Source organism: Ornithodoros turicata, chromosome 2 (assembly GCF_037126465.1).
Source record: "Ornithodoros turicata isolate Travis chromosome 2, ASM3712646v1, whole genome shotgun sequence".
NCBI lineage: Eukaryota > Metazoa > Arthropoda > Arachnida > Ixodida > Argasidae > Ornithodoros > Ornithodoros turicata.
In genome coordinates, this window is record NC_088202.1 from 73,768,935 (window position 1) to 73,783,028 (window position 14,094).

The following is a 14,094-nucleotide window of genomic DNA, read 5'->3' on the forward strand; positions in this document are numbered from 1 at the left end:
CTGTGCGACCATATGTTAAAAAGTGCCACTTAGGCAAACTATAATGCTGCAAAGTCATTTGAAACTGCACTAACTGTTCTTACAGATGATAGCAAGTCGCACGGAGCGATTTTGCTCGCGACTCACGTGCGTCGGCATCGGCTCAGATTTTCGCCCTGAAATGAAAGAACGCTGAACGTGAATGTCGCAGAAACAATCACGCATGATGGGCACAGCCATACAACATCGTCGAGGATCGCGGCTTTACTGCGCTAACGAATGAGGCTGTTCCAAACTATGCATTACCATCGGGAACAATGGGCTCACGCGTGACAGCACAGTGAAACTGTGCAGTTCGTTGCCTACACGACAAATGTGGAAGGCATTGTCAGTGCAAGAAGAGAGCACTTGCCACCTTCATTTTCCTTCTGAGATGTGCTCATCACTAAACCATCCCACATTCTGAAGATGTCATTGCCCTTTAGTTCCATTCTCTCTGTTTCACCAGCACTTACAATGCCAACACAGGTATTCACTGTTCATGAAAGATTTTTGAAGTAGAAGTTGTTTTTTACAGTTTCCAGCTTGCCTCATGAGAACAGCACATTGTTTCATTGTAAAAATAATTTTAGTGTACATGTGCACATAAGCATGTATGCCCTATGCTGAGCCAATACATTAATACACATTCCTTGTTAGCACTTGTGGGCATTTTCCTAAGGACAACTGTGATTATGCTTGATTTTGGGTTTTAATTAACTTAATGAACTCTTAATTTAATTAACCCTTAACTTAATTAACTCATAGAAGCCTTGATACTAAGACATGATATTTCATTCGTTATTTGAAGGACAATTTTGCAGATACTCGTACTCGACTCATATTCAAAAATTGCAATATTCGCTCAACCTCTAATAAATAATAACATAAGTAATGTCTCAGTTGCAACAAAAATGATTGTCCGTGGTAATGTATGGCAATACAACATACGCCATGCACATTGCTGTGTTCAGTCTACTTTATCTTCCTCGTACTCATACAGACTTCCTAGTTTTATAATGATTTGGCTGTTGTTGGAGTTACATTACAGTTTGACTTTTGTACTTATAGCTTGTGGAGGACTCACACGAAGCAAATCGGTCAACAGACAGCGACTTGCAGCCTTCTCTACTGCCATGGAGTCCATTCAGGCAGATGTCGAGCCAATAGACCAAGACGAGAACGTCCCGTGAGTTGCATTCCTCATTTTATCGTTCGTGTAAAATTCATGAGCTCCTCATTAAGTTGGCATTAATTCGGGCTTCTGAGGCATTGTTTCTTTTTCTGTCTAGTACACTGATATTTCAGTTTCAAATGAGGCTCTGGTATAATGGCACCAATGGAAATGTAGAATTTATGTGTTCATTAGTTTGCCCCGCCTGTTATCAGGCTGCAGTTAATTGCACCTTTGTTCATTACTTATGTGGTAGTATTTTGTTAGTACATTACACCTATACCAAGTAAGGACAACCCAATAAATAAAATCTGTTTGTACACAAGAAGGCAAGTAAGGTATCCCATGCTACGGATTTCATATCAGGTGCTTAGAATGTTCTGAGAACTCATTTTTGCAAAGAAATTGTACATTATTATAGGTACTATTGTATATTCGCGGCTCCAATGAACTACTGGTGGTGTCTCGAACTTCCAAAAGTGCACATGAATGGAGGTCTCCCGAGCAAAGCGAGCGTCGGGAATGCGGTGTCAGCCGAATTATGTTAATCTGTTTCAGTTTTTAATACGCACAAATTGACATGTTTCGGGAAAACAAAATTAATTTTGTCTGCTGGTCATTTCGTACTGTGTAATTCAACTTTGAGAAGTAGGCAAAAAGTCTCCGTCATCGGAGTTTGTTTACATAAATTTGGAGTCGAGCGAACATAGGAGGCATTTTAAAATCTTGAAAGCAAAGCAGGGATTTGTTGCTAGAAGAGTGACATAGCATGTGTTTTCAAATGTGGATTAGTAGTCTGCAAGGGGCAATACCATGTTTGAGTTTCTCCTCTGATGGTCCCGTAGTATTTACTGTAAACGTATTTTTATTCGCGATGTATTAATTTTCGCAAATTTCGCGATCGCTAAAAAATCGCGAAAAATTGTACTCGCGAACACAGCTTGACATTGATCCCGCGGAAGGAAGCAGACCTCTAATCGCAAAATTAAATACTCGCGAATAACTTCCCAAATGCGATTCCTGAAACATTAAATCGCGAATAAAAATACGTTTTGCAGTACATGCGTTGTGTTGCAAGGGAACAACAGCTCTATTGGAAGTGTAGTGTCTCTAGGAATTGGATGTTTTTTGTCGGAACTTTGAGACACAAGGAAACATAAAAAATTGTAATGCACAAGTTAACGTTCACATGGACATTTGCAAGAGAACACTTCTTTGTTTGTTGTGGTGGTGACAAAACGTGCTTATGTGACGTTAGCTCTGACCCTGATCTTTGCAGAACTCTGTGACTGTATGTCAGAAGTATACATGAACAATACATGTTTTGAGAACCCTTGGCACACACGCGTATATCTGACATCTTGTCTTGACTTAACACCATACGTGTGCAATTATTTAACGTGCCACATGCTGTGCGCGAACATTTGAGCGCTGCAGGAGATGCTCTGGCAAAGTGAAGTACCGTATTTTCACGCGTATTAGTCGCACCGCAGATAAGCCGCAGGACTCATTTTTAGATACATTTTGAAATTTTTTTTGCAGATAAGCCGCACTCGCAGATAAGCCGCGGGTAATACGACGCGACTGCTTTGTGCGCTAAACCAGTGATGCACATACAAAATCAATAGAGACTTTATCGCTATGAAAACGGGTATCATTTATTCGACAGAAAAAAGGCTAACATCAGAAATATTACAGAGCAACTCACTAAGACATGTTCCAGAAGACATGATTCACTGTCACCCCTTTTGTTAAAGCTGCGTGGAGGAATGTATCCGGAAGGTCAGACCAATGGAATATGGACTCGTCCCTGTTCGGTATTGTTCGTGCAATGGCAGGGCGGTCCTGTTCCGAAAAACATGACACACTGTCTGCCCTTTCGTTTCATCCAGGGTATTGGGAAGATACCAGGGAAAGATAGTCATTAGATAAGCCGCACCCGCGCATAAGCCGCAGAGCGTCCGTGAAAACAAAAAAATCTCGCATAAGCCGCGGCTAATACGCGTGAAAATACGGTATTCGTTTTCTGCACTGCTCTTGGTATTCACGTGCAACTTGGTATGATATTTTTATCTTTGTGAGTCAATCGTTGATATGTGTGCAGAACCAGACAGAAGCTTTCTCCCCCAGAGACCACCCACAGTGGATGCTTGTCTACGCCGTATTAGTACAGTGATATTGTTGACTTTGCCTGACGTCTGAAAACACATACAGGTCAACACAACAAAGAAATGCTGGTTCCTCGTTCTGTATTACGAAGATTAATATTAAGATAAAATCGTTGTGACAGAGTTGATCAGGAAACTCGTGCGATGGGTCGACACGTGGGGCTTCCGTTCCGTTCTTCTTGATTAGTACTCAACTATTAAAAGAAAGTGTGCGGTTTTTCTAACAGGCTGAGAAGAAATTAGTACATAGTGCAACATTCCTCTTTTCAATTTTGATACGTTCTTCGTTGCCTGCATTCTGTCCGTAAGCAAGAGAAACGTGTACCGCCGTACCGCTTCGCTGTCCCGAACGCGCTCTCGGACCTACACTGGCAGCTTTTTTAAATCGCCGCCAGGTGGCCACGGCTACTCTGGAACCGCGGATTGTCTATCATTACCATTGTGTTCCTTTGTAATAATATCAGTTGCACACTTTGCAAGACACTCACATACACAAAATTTCACAGATAATCATTCTACTACCATAAAGTGTGATTTGGTGCATGAAAATTCCTGTTGAAATGCTTGTTAAAGAACAAAGAGTGAACAGTTGATGAAAGATGCTTGTTCTTCAACAGCACTGGTGGTATTCCAGCAAGGAATTCTAAAGGCGAAAGGTTGCTGCTCTTCCTTGGGGTCATAGACATCCTTCAGAGCTATCGGCTCAAAAAGAAACTGGAACACACCTGGAAATCTATGTTTCATGATGGGGTAATGTTTCCTTCACTCCTTGCAGTGCAATTGCTACTGATGCTTAGATATACTCGTGTATGCTCTGTGAAGGCTGTCTATGCGTAGTCATAGCCATCCTCGTCTTCACTCCTCGAAGTATGCTCTTTTCAAATGGTCCTCTGTTGTTTACGACTTCATGCGATAACAACAGTGACAGTTGGTACTTTCTGTCACATTCGTTTGATAGTAACCTGTGCGAGACATCAAAATTAAAGACATCAAAGATAAAGAGGAACTGATAAGTCTGTGAAGAAACGTCGTTTTACAACCTTCTACGTTGCCCCTTTCACAATTTTACCGTGCATTTTCATGAAGTCTGAGAAGCCTTAACGGAGCGGTCTAAGACCGGAAACAGAAAGTTCTACTTTTGATCATGGTGGGATGTGTGATCACTGCATAACATATTCAACCAGAGAAGTATGACCACAGTGCATGTATAGCGCACACAGCAGTTGTGCGATTCACATGCGCGTGAAAAGGCCTCTCCTTATTTTGGAGAAAACGTGGGAGAAGTGACAGGGATGTGCATGCGCTTTTAGGGTTAGCGGTAGACACATGCACCTCACAGACGGCTCACTTTGCAAACGTGGCATTGGAAGCACTTGCCCGCCCAATGCGTCTACCAATGGTGGGCCTGATTTCTTTTGCTGTAGAGTGACAAGTGAAGCTAACTTGGCACTCCCACTCTATGAAGAAACTATTTCAATCGTCAAGAACAAATAGGAGTAGGGATGCATCACGTTTCACTGCAAACAGCATCAGCAGCCACCTTGAGTGCCCCTGATGTGAGATGCATTGACTCTTTGTTAGTTGAGTATAAGAAACATGATTACATGACGCAGATGAACACGGTGCTTTATTTTACATTTCCTCCCCTGTCTTTTTTTTTTTTTTTTTTTTTCAATCAACATTATATGATGAATAGCAGCCGACAAGTAGGACCTCGTCATGTCCGTAGTTGACGAATTATTTCTAGCGTATTGGGAGTGCATTGTCCGTTTGACTTCACAGTAGTGGAGGAGTGTCCCGTGGCTTGAAAGTATGTGGTTGTCTCGCTGTGAGCAATTTTGTTAATTAAATTGTGCTGTAATAATGCTTTGTTCAGCTGAAATATTTTTCCTGGATGCCTTTTACACACTACTAGACAAAATGGGAACGGTACACAGCCAACCAAAATGCCCTCTCCATGTTCAGTAACAGTAAGTGCAGCCTTAGAACACCAAATGGATGAGACAAGATATAACAGTTTCAGTTCAAGATTTTATTTTCATCATATGTCTTCTTGCAAGCTCTCCCCGTGCTCCAGACTGCTTTCCTCATCAGAGTAAACAAGTTCTTTTTCATGCACCAGGTTCTGGAACACTGTGCATTTTATCTGTGTAAAAAAGCAGAAACATTCCTGCGTCTCCTAGACACAGTCTCAAATCCTACATCTGTCAATGCAGTGATGTGATTGCTGCGCCAAACTGCGCCGAGGGACTAACCCTGCTACATCTTGCTACATTTTCACAAAATCTCAGTAATCTGCGCTACACATCTGCCTGTGCTGTTAAAAGTGAAGGTAACCCTCGATGTGAGCCCCCCAGGTGTAACCCGCAAGGTTTAGCGCATGTCCAGTGTCTGGTTAACAGGCAGTGGAAGTCACCGCAGGACGGTACCGCGTCTCCTACTTGTACAGTTTCGCTTCGCAGTTTGCAAGCGCTGAGCTGGTATCCTGCCATTAGGAAACCCTTTCCTGGCATGCATTGTTTGAAGGGTGAAGTGATAGAGATAAAATCTGCCCCACTGGAAGGATTAGGAATATGACAGGATGCAAGATGCAGGTCCGACCAGTATTGCTGTTTCTTGCATTTTTTAAACCATTGCCATGTTTCTGTGCTGTGCTGCCGTTACTTGTCCCTGGTGTCACACGACGTCACAAAACGCGATAATGCAAAAGATTGCGAGAACGCTCATAACAGACCATCAAATAGTTGTTGTGGGACGAGAAACCTGACATAAATATTGGGCACGTTCGGTCTATGTGATTCTAGCACTATGTGAAAGCACAGTGGACAAATCGAGCAAGGAAATTACTAAAAAGATCGTTTTGAGAGCGCACACAATACTTTCCCACCAGTAAGGTAGCTTTGGCATTTTCTTTAACTTTCGTTTATATTTGGTACTGTAAGTGCAAAATATCAGGGGAAAATTGACTAATGAGAAATTAATCGTAGTAATCTATGCTCAGTTCTGTGTTATACTCCACTTGAAATATTTCAATTTTCACATTGCTCTGTCACTGTCAATCTAAATTTTGTCATTACACGTAAGCTCATCTGATTGCAGCACATGACAGTCGTTACAAGGAGTTGGCCTTCGTCTTCAGCGACCATATCCACGTCACTCTTTCGAAAGTATATTAAACTAAAAAGGTGTATCTGACTGCACATGATGATGATGTATATCAGCTCGAAAGCACTGTTTTGTTGCTCCAAAACAAATTTTGTCCTGCTCCAGAAGGTGCTCCAAAATGGCTTGGGCCAATTACATCACTGTTAATGTAGTCGATCTACATGCATTTTCTGTATGTTAAGCTAACTTTCACGCTCCTGTACTAGATTGTATCAGCCGATAAAATATGCATTGGATGGAAGGGTTGACTGTGCACAAAGCAAGCAAATCTTACATAACATTCCACACTTCATATCATTTCACTTTAGTATTTTACATCTCCACCTGTTTTCATCTACATATGTGACTCGACATGTCACAGACAAGAACGTCATGCCCCTTAGTAGAGCGATCGATTCGACGTGTTGGTTGGTGGTACGCATCGTGAAAGAGTGTGAAACTGGCACACATTCACTTAACAGAATCATGTATCAGTAAGGAGTTTTATCCGTTGCAATGACTGGGAAGGAATTGGAATTGTTAGAACCATTTTGGCTTGTCATGTTTTGGCACGTGTTTAAATGTATGTATTTTCGCTGTTTGTCAAATAAATTTCAGTTGGATAGTGAGAGCCTGGCTGTCTGTATGTGGGCTGCTATCTATTCTCCCTTCTGCCTTTCGCACTCTTTTACGATGTGTACCATACCCCTCATCTTCAGGAAAAGCTTACTGTGCCGAGCTAGTGGTGTGTACGATGTCATGTGTAATGAACACAGCATAGCTGTGGTGACCAGTCAGTCAGCGATACTTGGAAGTCATGTTAGATGAAACTGCTTCTGGATGTGTACATGTATCCTTTCATTAAGTTTGAAGCAATGTTATGTGCCAACACTGTTAAGGTAACATGTTCATATTCAGAGAACTGTACTCACATTGACATAATGGTTACTAGCATATCTCACTGTATTGTGTCGCTGAAACTAATATCGTTCCCTTTCCCTTGCCAGGATGCAGTGTCTGTACACAGACCCAGTTTCTATGCACAAAGGTTTCAGGATTTCATGGCCAAACGGGTGTTCAAGAAGATCCCTTCACGTGAGTCCCAGATGTTACATTACGAGTTCCCCTCTGGTTGGTTGATGTTCACAGCATTTCTCCCCAACTCTTGAGCACTTCCTGTAGCAGATGCACACCATTAGTTCTCCAGCACAGCACTTTGCACTTCCTGGCCTTTCCCCATGCACTCAATGCAAGGTGCATTAAACAAAAGCCTATCACTCATGTTGGTATCAAGAAGCGATGAAATCTTTTTGGAGCATTTCAAAGCTGTGTCGAAGTCCGCATATTATCATCATGGTGAAAAGCTGAGAAGGAGAGGCTCTTCATTGCCCCTGTGCATTCGCTGCACTTCGTCGTGTCTCGTCGTCGATCAGCATTGTTGCAGATGATGTCCTAAATATATCATCCTCCAAGGTGAACTCCACTGAGCCCTCCTCTCTCTTTTGATGGAAATCAGCATGAGGAGCCTCTTGGAACGTAGGGCTATGCTTCTTCTGGCACCCTACATAAACTTGAGATATAAAATCAAGAGCAAGTTGTCTAGCAACACAATATCCCAGCTTCAGCAACATTCCACTATTATTATAAGGAGAACCTTTGTTAATCTTTGCAAATATTCAGCCCATTCCCACAGTGGGACACACCCTTCTTGACTTTGTTTGCGTCTGAGTGATCGGGCCAGTGTATGCCCGCCTTTCGAAATTTCAGCACAAATGTTGTACTAGTGCATTCTAATACATACAAAGCTCTGCAGTTTCTTCATTCCGCTTCCTCGGACCAGGATAGATCACACCTTTTGTTGAGTTGATTGGAAATAGTCCAGTTTGAAATAAGGCTTTATATGTACATATCCTTACAAGAGCCTTCAATAACAAGACAAAAAGCAGTTATTTTACTATTTTTCATGCATAGTTAGGGCCTGACTTTTTCGGGTTGCATTTTTCAGAAACATCGGGGGTAAATGTCAGGTTATATTTTGCTACAATAATTCTGGTGTAATCGGGTTGAACAGAACCTGATTCAACCCACTTATGGTTGGATCGGATTGAGTCAGGAGTAAATCTTCTCTTTACTCGGCATAATACACACCACACCAATAGACAGAGTACCAATATTTAGTCCATGCATCTAAGAGGCAGCAGGGTGTCTGTTATGACAGTTTGTATGAGCATAGTTATGCATTTAAAAAAAAGCTGTTGTTTGTTCATTTATGCACTTATAATGCAGTTTCAAAAGTTCGGTAGTTGTGATGACTTCGGATCCCCCTAGTTCTAGTTCAGCACTTTTCGGGGAGATATCTGGTTAAACCCTGTTATTGCTGATTTGAATGCAGTAGCAGGCGTAATTGGGTATAACCCTAAAACGTCAGGCACTATATAGTATGTCATGTATTTTACCCATTATGCTAATATGTACAAAACCTTCTGGAGTAATTGTATCGCTAGGATTGAATATATTTTTAATTAGACATCTTTTCCACTACAAAATAAGCTACATATTTTTTTAAGGCATACGATTCTTATTTTCAATGTGTCACGGAAGAGCAGCAGGGAAGCAAATATCTGACGCGGTTGAGTTAGACAAACGAGGCCTTTCCAAGGGATGTAATCCACCGTCCATCTGAAGCGTAGCAGGGGTTTCATTTCAGACTCTTGGTACACGGTCCTTTCCTCTTCCTTTGTTCCTGATAATATTTTCTGTGTACCACACGTGAGATGCGCAAGTTTCTTTCCTTGCATGTGTCCCTTGCCTTCTCTGGAACTGTTCTATCCTAGACCTACTGTTGCTGGGTGAAGGTCACTAAATGATGTTATCAATGATGGATCTTCCAGCATGAGTGTGTGACTATTAACAGAAGCGATATTGCACATTTTGATGGTACAGTACACAAATTTGGTTGTGAAACTTTTCTCAACTGTCTCCTTTGGCAGAATTTGCACAGAATAAAAGCAAACTTTGTGTGACATAAATGTGTTCAAACAGTCCTGCAATTTTTTCTGTTTCAAAAAGCATTAGTGCTGTGGTTACATGGGTAATGAAGAGAGCTAAAGCCGTCCAAATCAAGCGCTTGCCTCTGTTACATATCAGTGTGCTGTTCATAAAAGGGATCAGGAAAATGGAGCAGACGAAATGGGAAAAAAAATGTGTAAACTATTGTTAGTGGCCTCTTCGAGTACTTCCTTTTGCAAACCTTACGGCTACTCCATGTTATTTCAGTCGTATTCCCCTGTAAATGTCAAACCACATGGGTGCAGCCTTGTTTCTTTATCTTTGCATACCTTGAGTAAAACTTGCTTGTAGGTGGTGCTGTTGTGTGAAATTTGAAGGGGAGTAAGAAAAGGGGTATAGATATTTTCTTCTTGATTTCTTAGGTAGTTCTACTCAAGCTCATCAAACAAATATTTAGTGTTCTCATACAAATAAGATGGAGCAGGACAGCAGCAAAAATATGGTGACATTCCATGGAGAAAGTCATCCACGTTCTGCAGGGCCTTGAAGTATAGCTTCAATTCGTAATGAAACCACAGAAAATAGATATTTCGCATCATATTCTGTTTTTTGCATTCTGCAGGACCACTTTTATATATATATATATATAAGAATAGCTACGGTATGTTAGCTATGGTTTGGTACTTTGATAAAGCCTTGAGTGTGACCCTCACAAAATATGCACGTGTATGTACAGTCTGCCTTGATACTATCACATGAACCATGTGGACCCATGCATTTTCATTAAGCACACTGCTAAATTGAAATATATTTTGCGACAATACTGAGCTCTTTGCCTGGTATTGCCCTGGTAATGCTGCATCATAACGTGGGAGGCTGTATCAGTATCCCAGAAGAACTGGAACAGCAGGCAGGAACATGATATTGCACCCTTTTGTGAACCCCTTTTTACTCCCTTAGCCAACTATAGTTGAGGATTTTATTATCTGCTATGATTGATTGTCCTCTTGCACAAAACCAAAATTTTTCCAGTGAAATAGTTTAACCTGACCACTGGGTGCAGTTGTTTATCCAGAATCGGCAACGCGGAGGGTATGATTACGGTTACGTTATAACAGCTTTATGTATCATTGCCAAGATGTCTCTAAAGCTGAAATAACAAAGGCCCTCTCACTCGGGGGTGCACAGCAGGGGGTGGGAATGTCACTAGACGTTTGTGGGTAGAAGGGTCTGGAAAAAATACTGACTGCCTGAATCAGAGGAGGCCATAACCGCAAGTAGTATCATGTGGACTTTCCCAAAATAGTCAGGCCCGAGGTGTACCACATGCGACATACTAGTCTGAAATCTCCAGCCCGTGGTCCAGCTGTCCCCTATCGGTGGTGTCGCACACGAGGGAGCTGTACCATTATCGCCTCTGAGGGGTGGCCGGGTTTCACACAACGCCACCACCGTCTGCTATCATTCTTTCCTCAATGCTAGCAAATAACGCCCAAGTATCACAGATGATCTCCTCCTATTGGTGGCGTTGTGTAAAACATGGCCTCCCCGGGAGGCGATAATGGTACAGCTCCTTCGAGTCCAACACCACCGATAGGGGAACAGCTGGGCCACGGGCTGGAGATTTCAGACAAGTATGTTGCAAGCAGTACATCAGCAACAGCAGCATCAGTCTTCTGCAACGAAATTAACATGAGGAAGCGAAAAGTGTGTTTCAGTACCACTTGGATCTTTTCAGCACAACTGCATACGCAAACACTTTTGTGCCAGAGAGTACAGCACACGCGTTCACAAGATATTCCACTCAAAGTAGTACATTGTAAATATATACACAATATCTATGTATGTAAATTTGCAACCGTTAAACCTCCAGGAAAGTGGAAACAATTTTTTTAAACCAATTCCAATGAGAGCTTTCTTCTCCTCTGTTATACCTACAGGTGTGGTGTGAACACATATGCATCTCCTTCTTTTCCTATCATAAAAGGCTCTACAGGGCAGTCTTCCATCCCTGAGTAGGAGAAATTTGGAAAGCATTTTTTTTTCTTAATTGCTCTTTCTTTATTTGATAGAAAATTAGGATAAGACATCTTTTGGTACCATCTTTATGAGCATACCAGTGAAGGTTTTGGTAAAGTTTGGTAAATGAGGCTTTTGCTTCACACACATATTTGAAAGAAGCTGCACTTTAGAAAACCACTATTTAGAAATGTGTCAACTGTCCAGCAGCACTGGGCTTAGCGATGGTGTCAGTTCCATTGAAGTATTTGCCCGGCATTTTGTTGTTCTCCTTCCGGCTGAAGGTGCTTCTGTGTGGACCCTGTCATACCTTTCCTGCTTCGGTGTAGTATTTGTGAACTGGTGATTTCACAAAAGCAGGCACTTGTTTTGCACTCTGTGTCTACGTGTATGTCCACAATCCTTGCAACATCCTTCTGACTGGAAAAGGAGGATAGATTTTTGCTGTACTGTCTTCTTCAAAGATAAAAATTTAATGTGGCACATTACTAAATTGTCTTATGAATATGTTGAAAGGGGAGACTGTTCACACTTTATCTCTTTGCCATGGCAGCATTCACATTTGCAGCAAGGTGTCAGAGTCGACTACTGCACATACACTAATAAGCCAGACAAGTTTGTATTGAACGTGGCACACAGCTGCTTCAGATGAAACTAGGCCAGAGTATCTTGGGCTCTCCAAACAAACATATGCAGTCAGTGGTTCTTTGCCTGTTGTGTTATTGTACTTCCATTAACGTGCTTTTGACCGCCAACTTTGTAAAATCTCACATGTAACAATACTTTAACATAACGATCAAGTTCACATTCTTATCAGTGTCATTGTAAACAGGCTCGACTGTGTTACAACAAGGCAAATATGCATCGTCATGCACCATATCACCAACAGCCTGGCAGTACTCGTGGCTGTAGCAGAAATAATGAATGAGCAAGGCAGACAATCCTTATAAGTGTTCTTGCGTTATATTCACCGTGATGCCACTGACCAGTCGGCATGAAAGTGTCCTCTGTGCAAATTCACTCAATGAGGGCACATTTATTCCATCAGCCCTCATACAATGAGAATGCTGGCCATGACATAATGAATACAAACATTCTTTTCTCGCTCTCATTTTCTCATTTCTCACGTCATGCTCGTTGACGCACATTTTTGGCAGACTAGTCCTGCAGTAAGGATGTTGCACAGTGGTTGGCACACACCTACAGCTGCGTATGTACATAGTGGCTGCACCATAACAGTTGATGACAATCTGGCTTATTTCAGCTATCGTGCAGCATTAGTACTGTGCAGACCACTTAGAATCACCGACCACAACAGTCACAAAAAGAATTGGCTCTATGTGTCTGGTAATTGTTTATATCAGTTATAACTCCAGTACATTCCCGTAACCAAATGAGACAGAGAGAGTTAAGAAATGTGTGCCCTATCTAGCACATCAGAATATGTACTATTACACTGTTAAAAGTAATGTGTCAGCAAAATTCTGCAGCATTAATGAAAGCCTGTACAGCATTGTGATGCTGTAAAAGTGCATCTTTGAGCAACCATTTCTGCTCTTTCAAAGAGTATATATATATATCGTAGTCCTTGGCATTTTGGGTGGAGTATCTGAACTGAGGGCTGTAGTAACTGGATATACAGGGTGTACGGCGAGAAAGTGTAAAAAAATCACACAAAAAAACTAGGGGTGATAAAAGCATGGGACTTGCTTTATGAGACTCCTGAAGGATTTTGCCACCTACTGTAATGATTTTTGTTAGTGTAATTAATTAATTAGTGCAATTTCGCTAATTAATTTCTGAAAAATGCCAAGGAAACGTCACGTTTTTCTGCCGGAATTGGAAAGGCAATGTCTGGAATAGCGTATCGCAGTCAAAATTAGTTGATTTTGCGCACGTTTTTCAGAGAAAAATTGCTACCCAAAAAGCACCCGCAATCCTATCGCAAGTTGGGCGCTCTTGCGGCCTTTGCTTTGCCGTGGATACAAGCTCCGCCCAAGGGCCCTTCCTCTGCGAAGAAGGCAGGAAGAAATAAGCAAACAAAATCGGTAAAGAGGAAGAGTGAAACAGACCGCAATCCTGTTATCAATCGCCTAACCGTGTGACTCCGTTTATCGGTGACTGATAACAGGATTGCAGTCTGTTTCACTCTTCCTCTTTACCGATTTTGTTTGCTTATTTCTTGCTGCTTTCTTCGCAGAGGAAGGGCCCTTGTGCGGAGCTTGTATTCGCGGCAAAGCAAAGGCCGCAAGAGCGCCCAACTTGCGATAGGATTGCAGGTGCCTTTCGAGTAGCAATTTTTATCTGAAAAACGTTCGCAAAATCAACTAATTTTGACTGCAATACGCTATTCCAGACATGGCTTTTCCAATTCCGGCAGAAAAACGTGACGTTTCTTTGGCATTTTTCAGAAATTAATTAGTGAAATTGCACTAATTAAATAATTACACTAACAAAAGTCATTACAGAAGGTGGCAAAATCCTTCAGGAGCCTCATAAAGCACGTCCCATGCTTTTATCACCCCTAGTTTTTTTTAGTGATTTTTTTACACTTCCTCGCCG

At 41.8% G+C, this 14,094-nt stretch overlaps 1 protein-coding gene across 2 annotated transcripts in view; it reads left to right on the top strand.

Moving 5' to 3' along the window:
- LOC135385566 (phosphatidylinositol 4-phosphate 5-kinase type-1 alpha-like) overlaps window positions 1-14,094 on the top strand; it is a 70,112-nt gene that overhangs the window by 23,786 nt on the left and 32,232 nt on the right. For both annotated transcript variants that reach the window (XM_064614959.1, XM_064614960.1), the window contains exons 11-13: window positions 1,090-1,207; window positions 3,978-4,110; window positions 7,512-7,599. In XM_064614959.1, coding sequence (XP_064471029.1) covers window positions 1,090-1,207; window positions 3,978-4,110; window positions 7,512-7,599 — 339 coding nt within the window. The remainder of the gene's footprint in view (window positions 1-1,089; window positions 1,208-3,977; window positions 4,111-7,511; window positions 7,600-14,094) is intronic.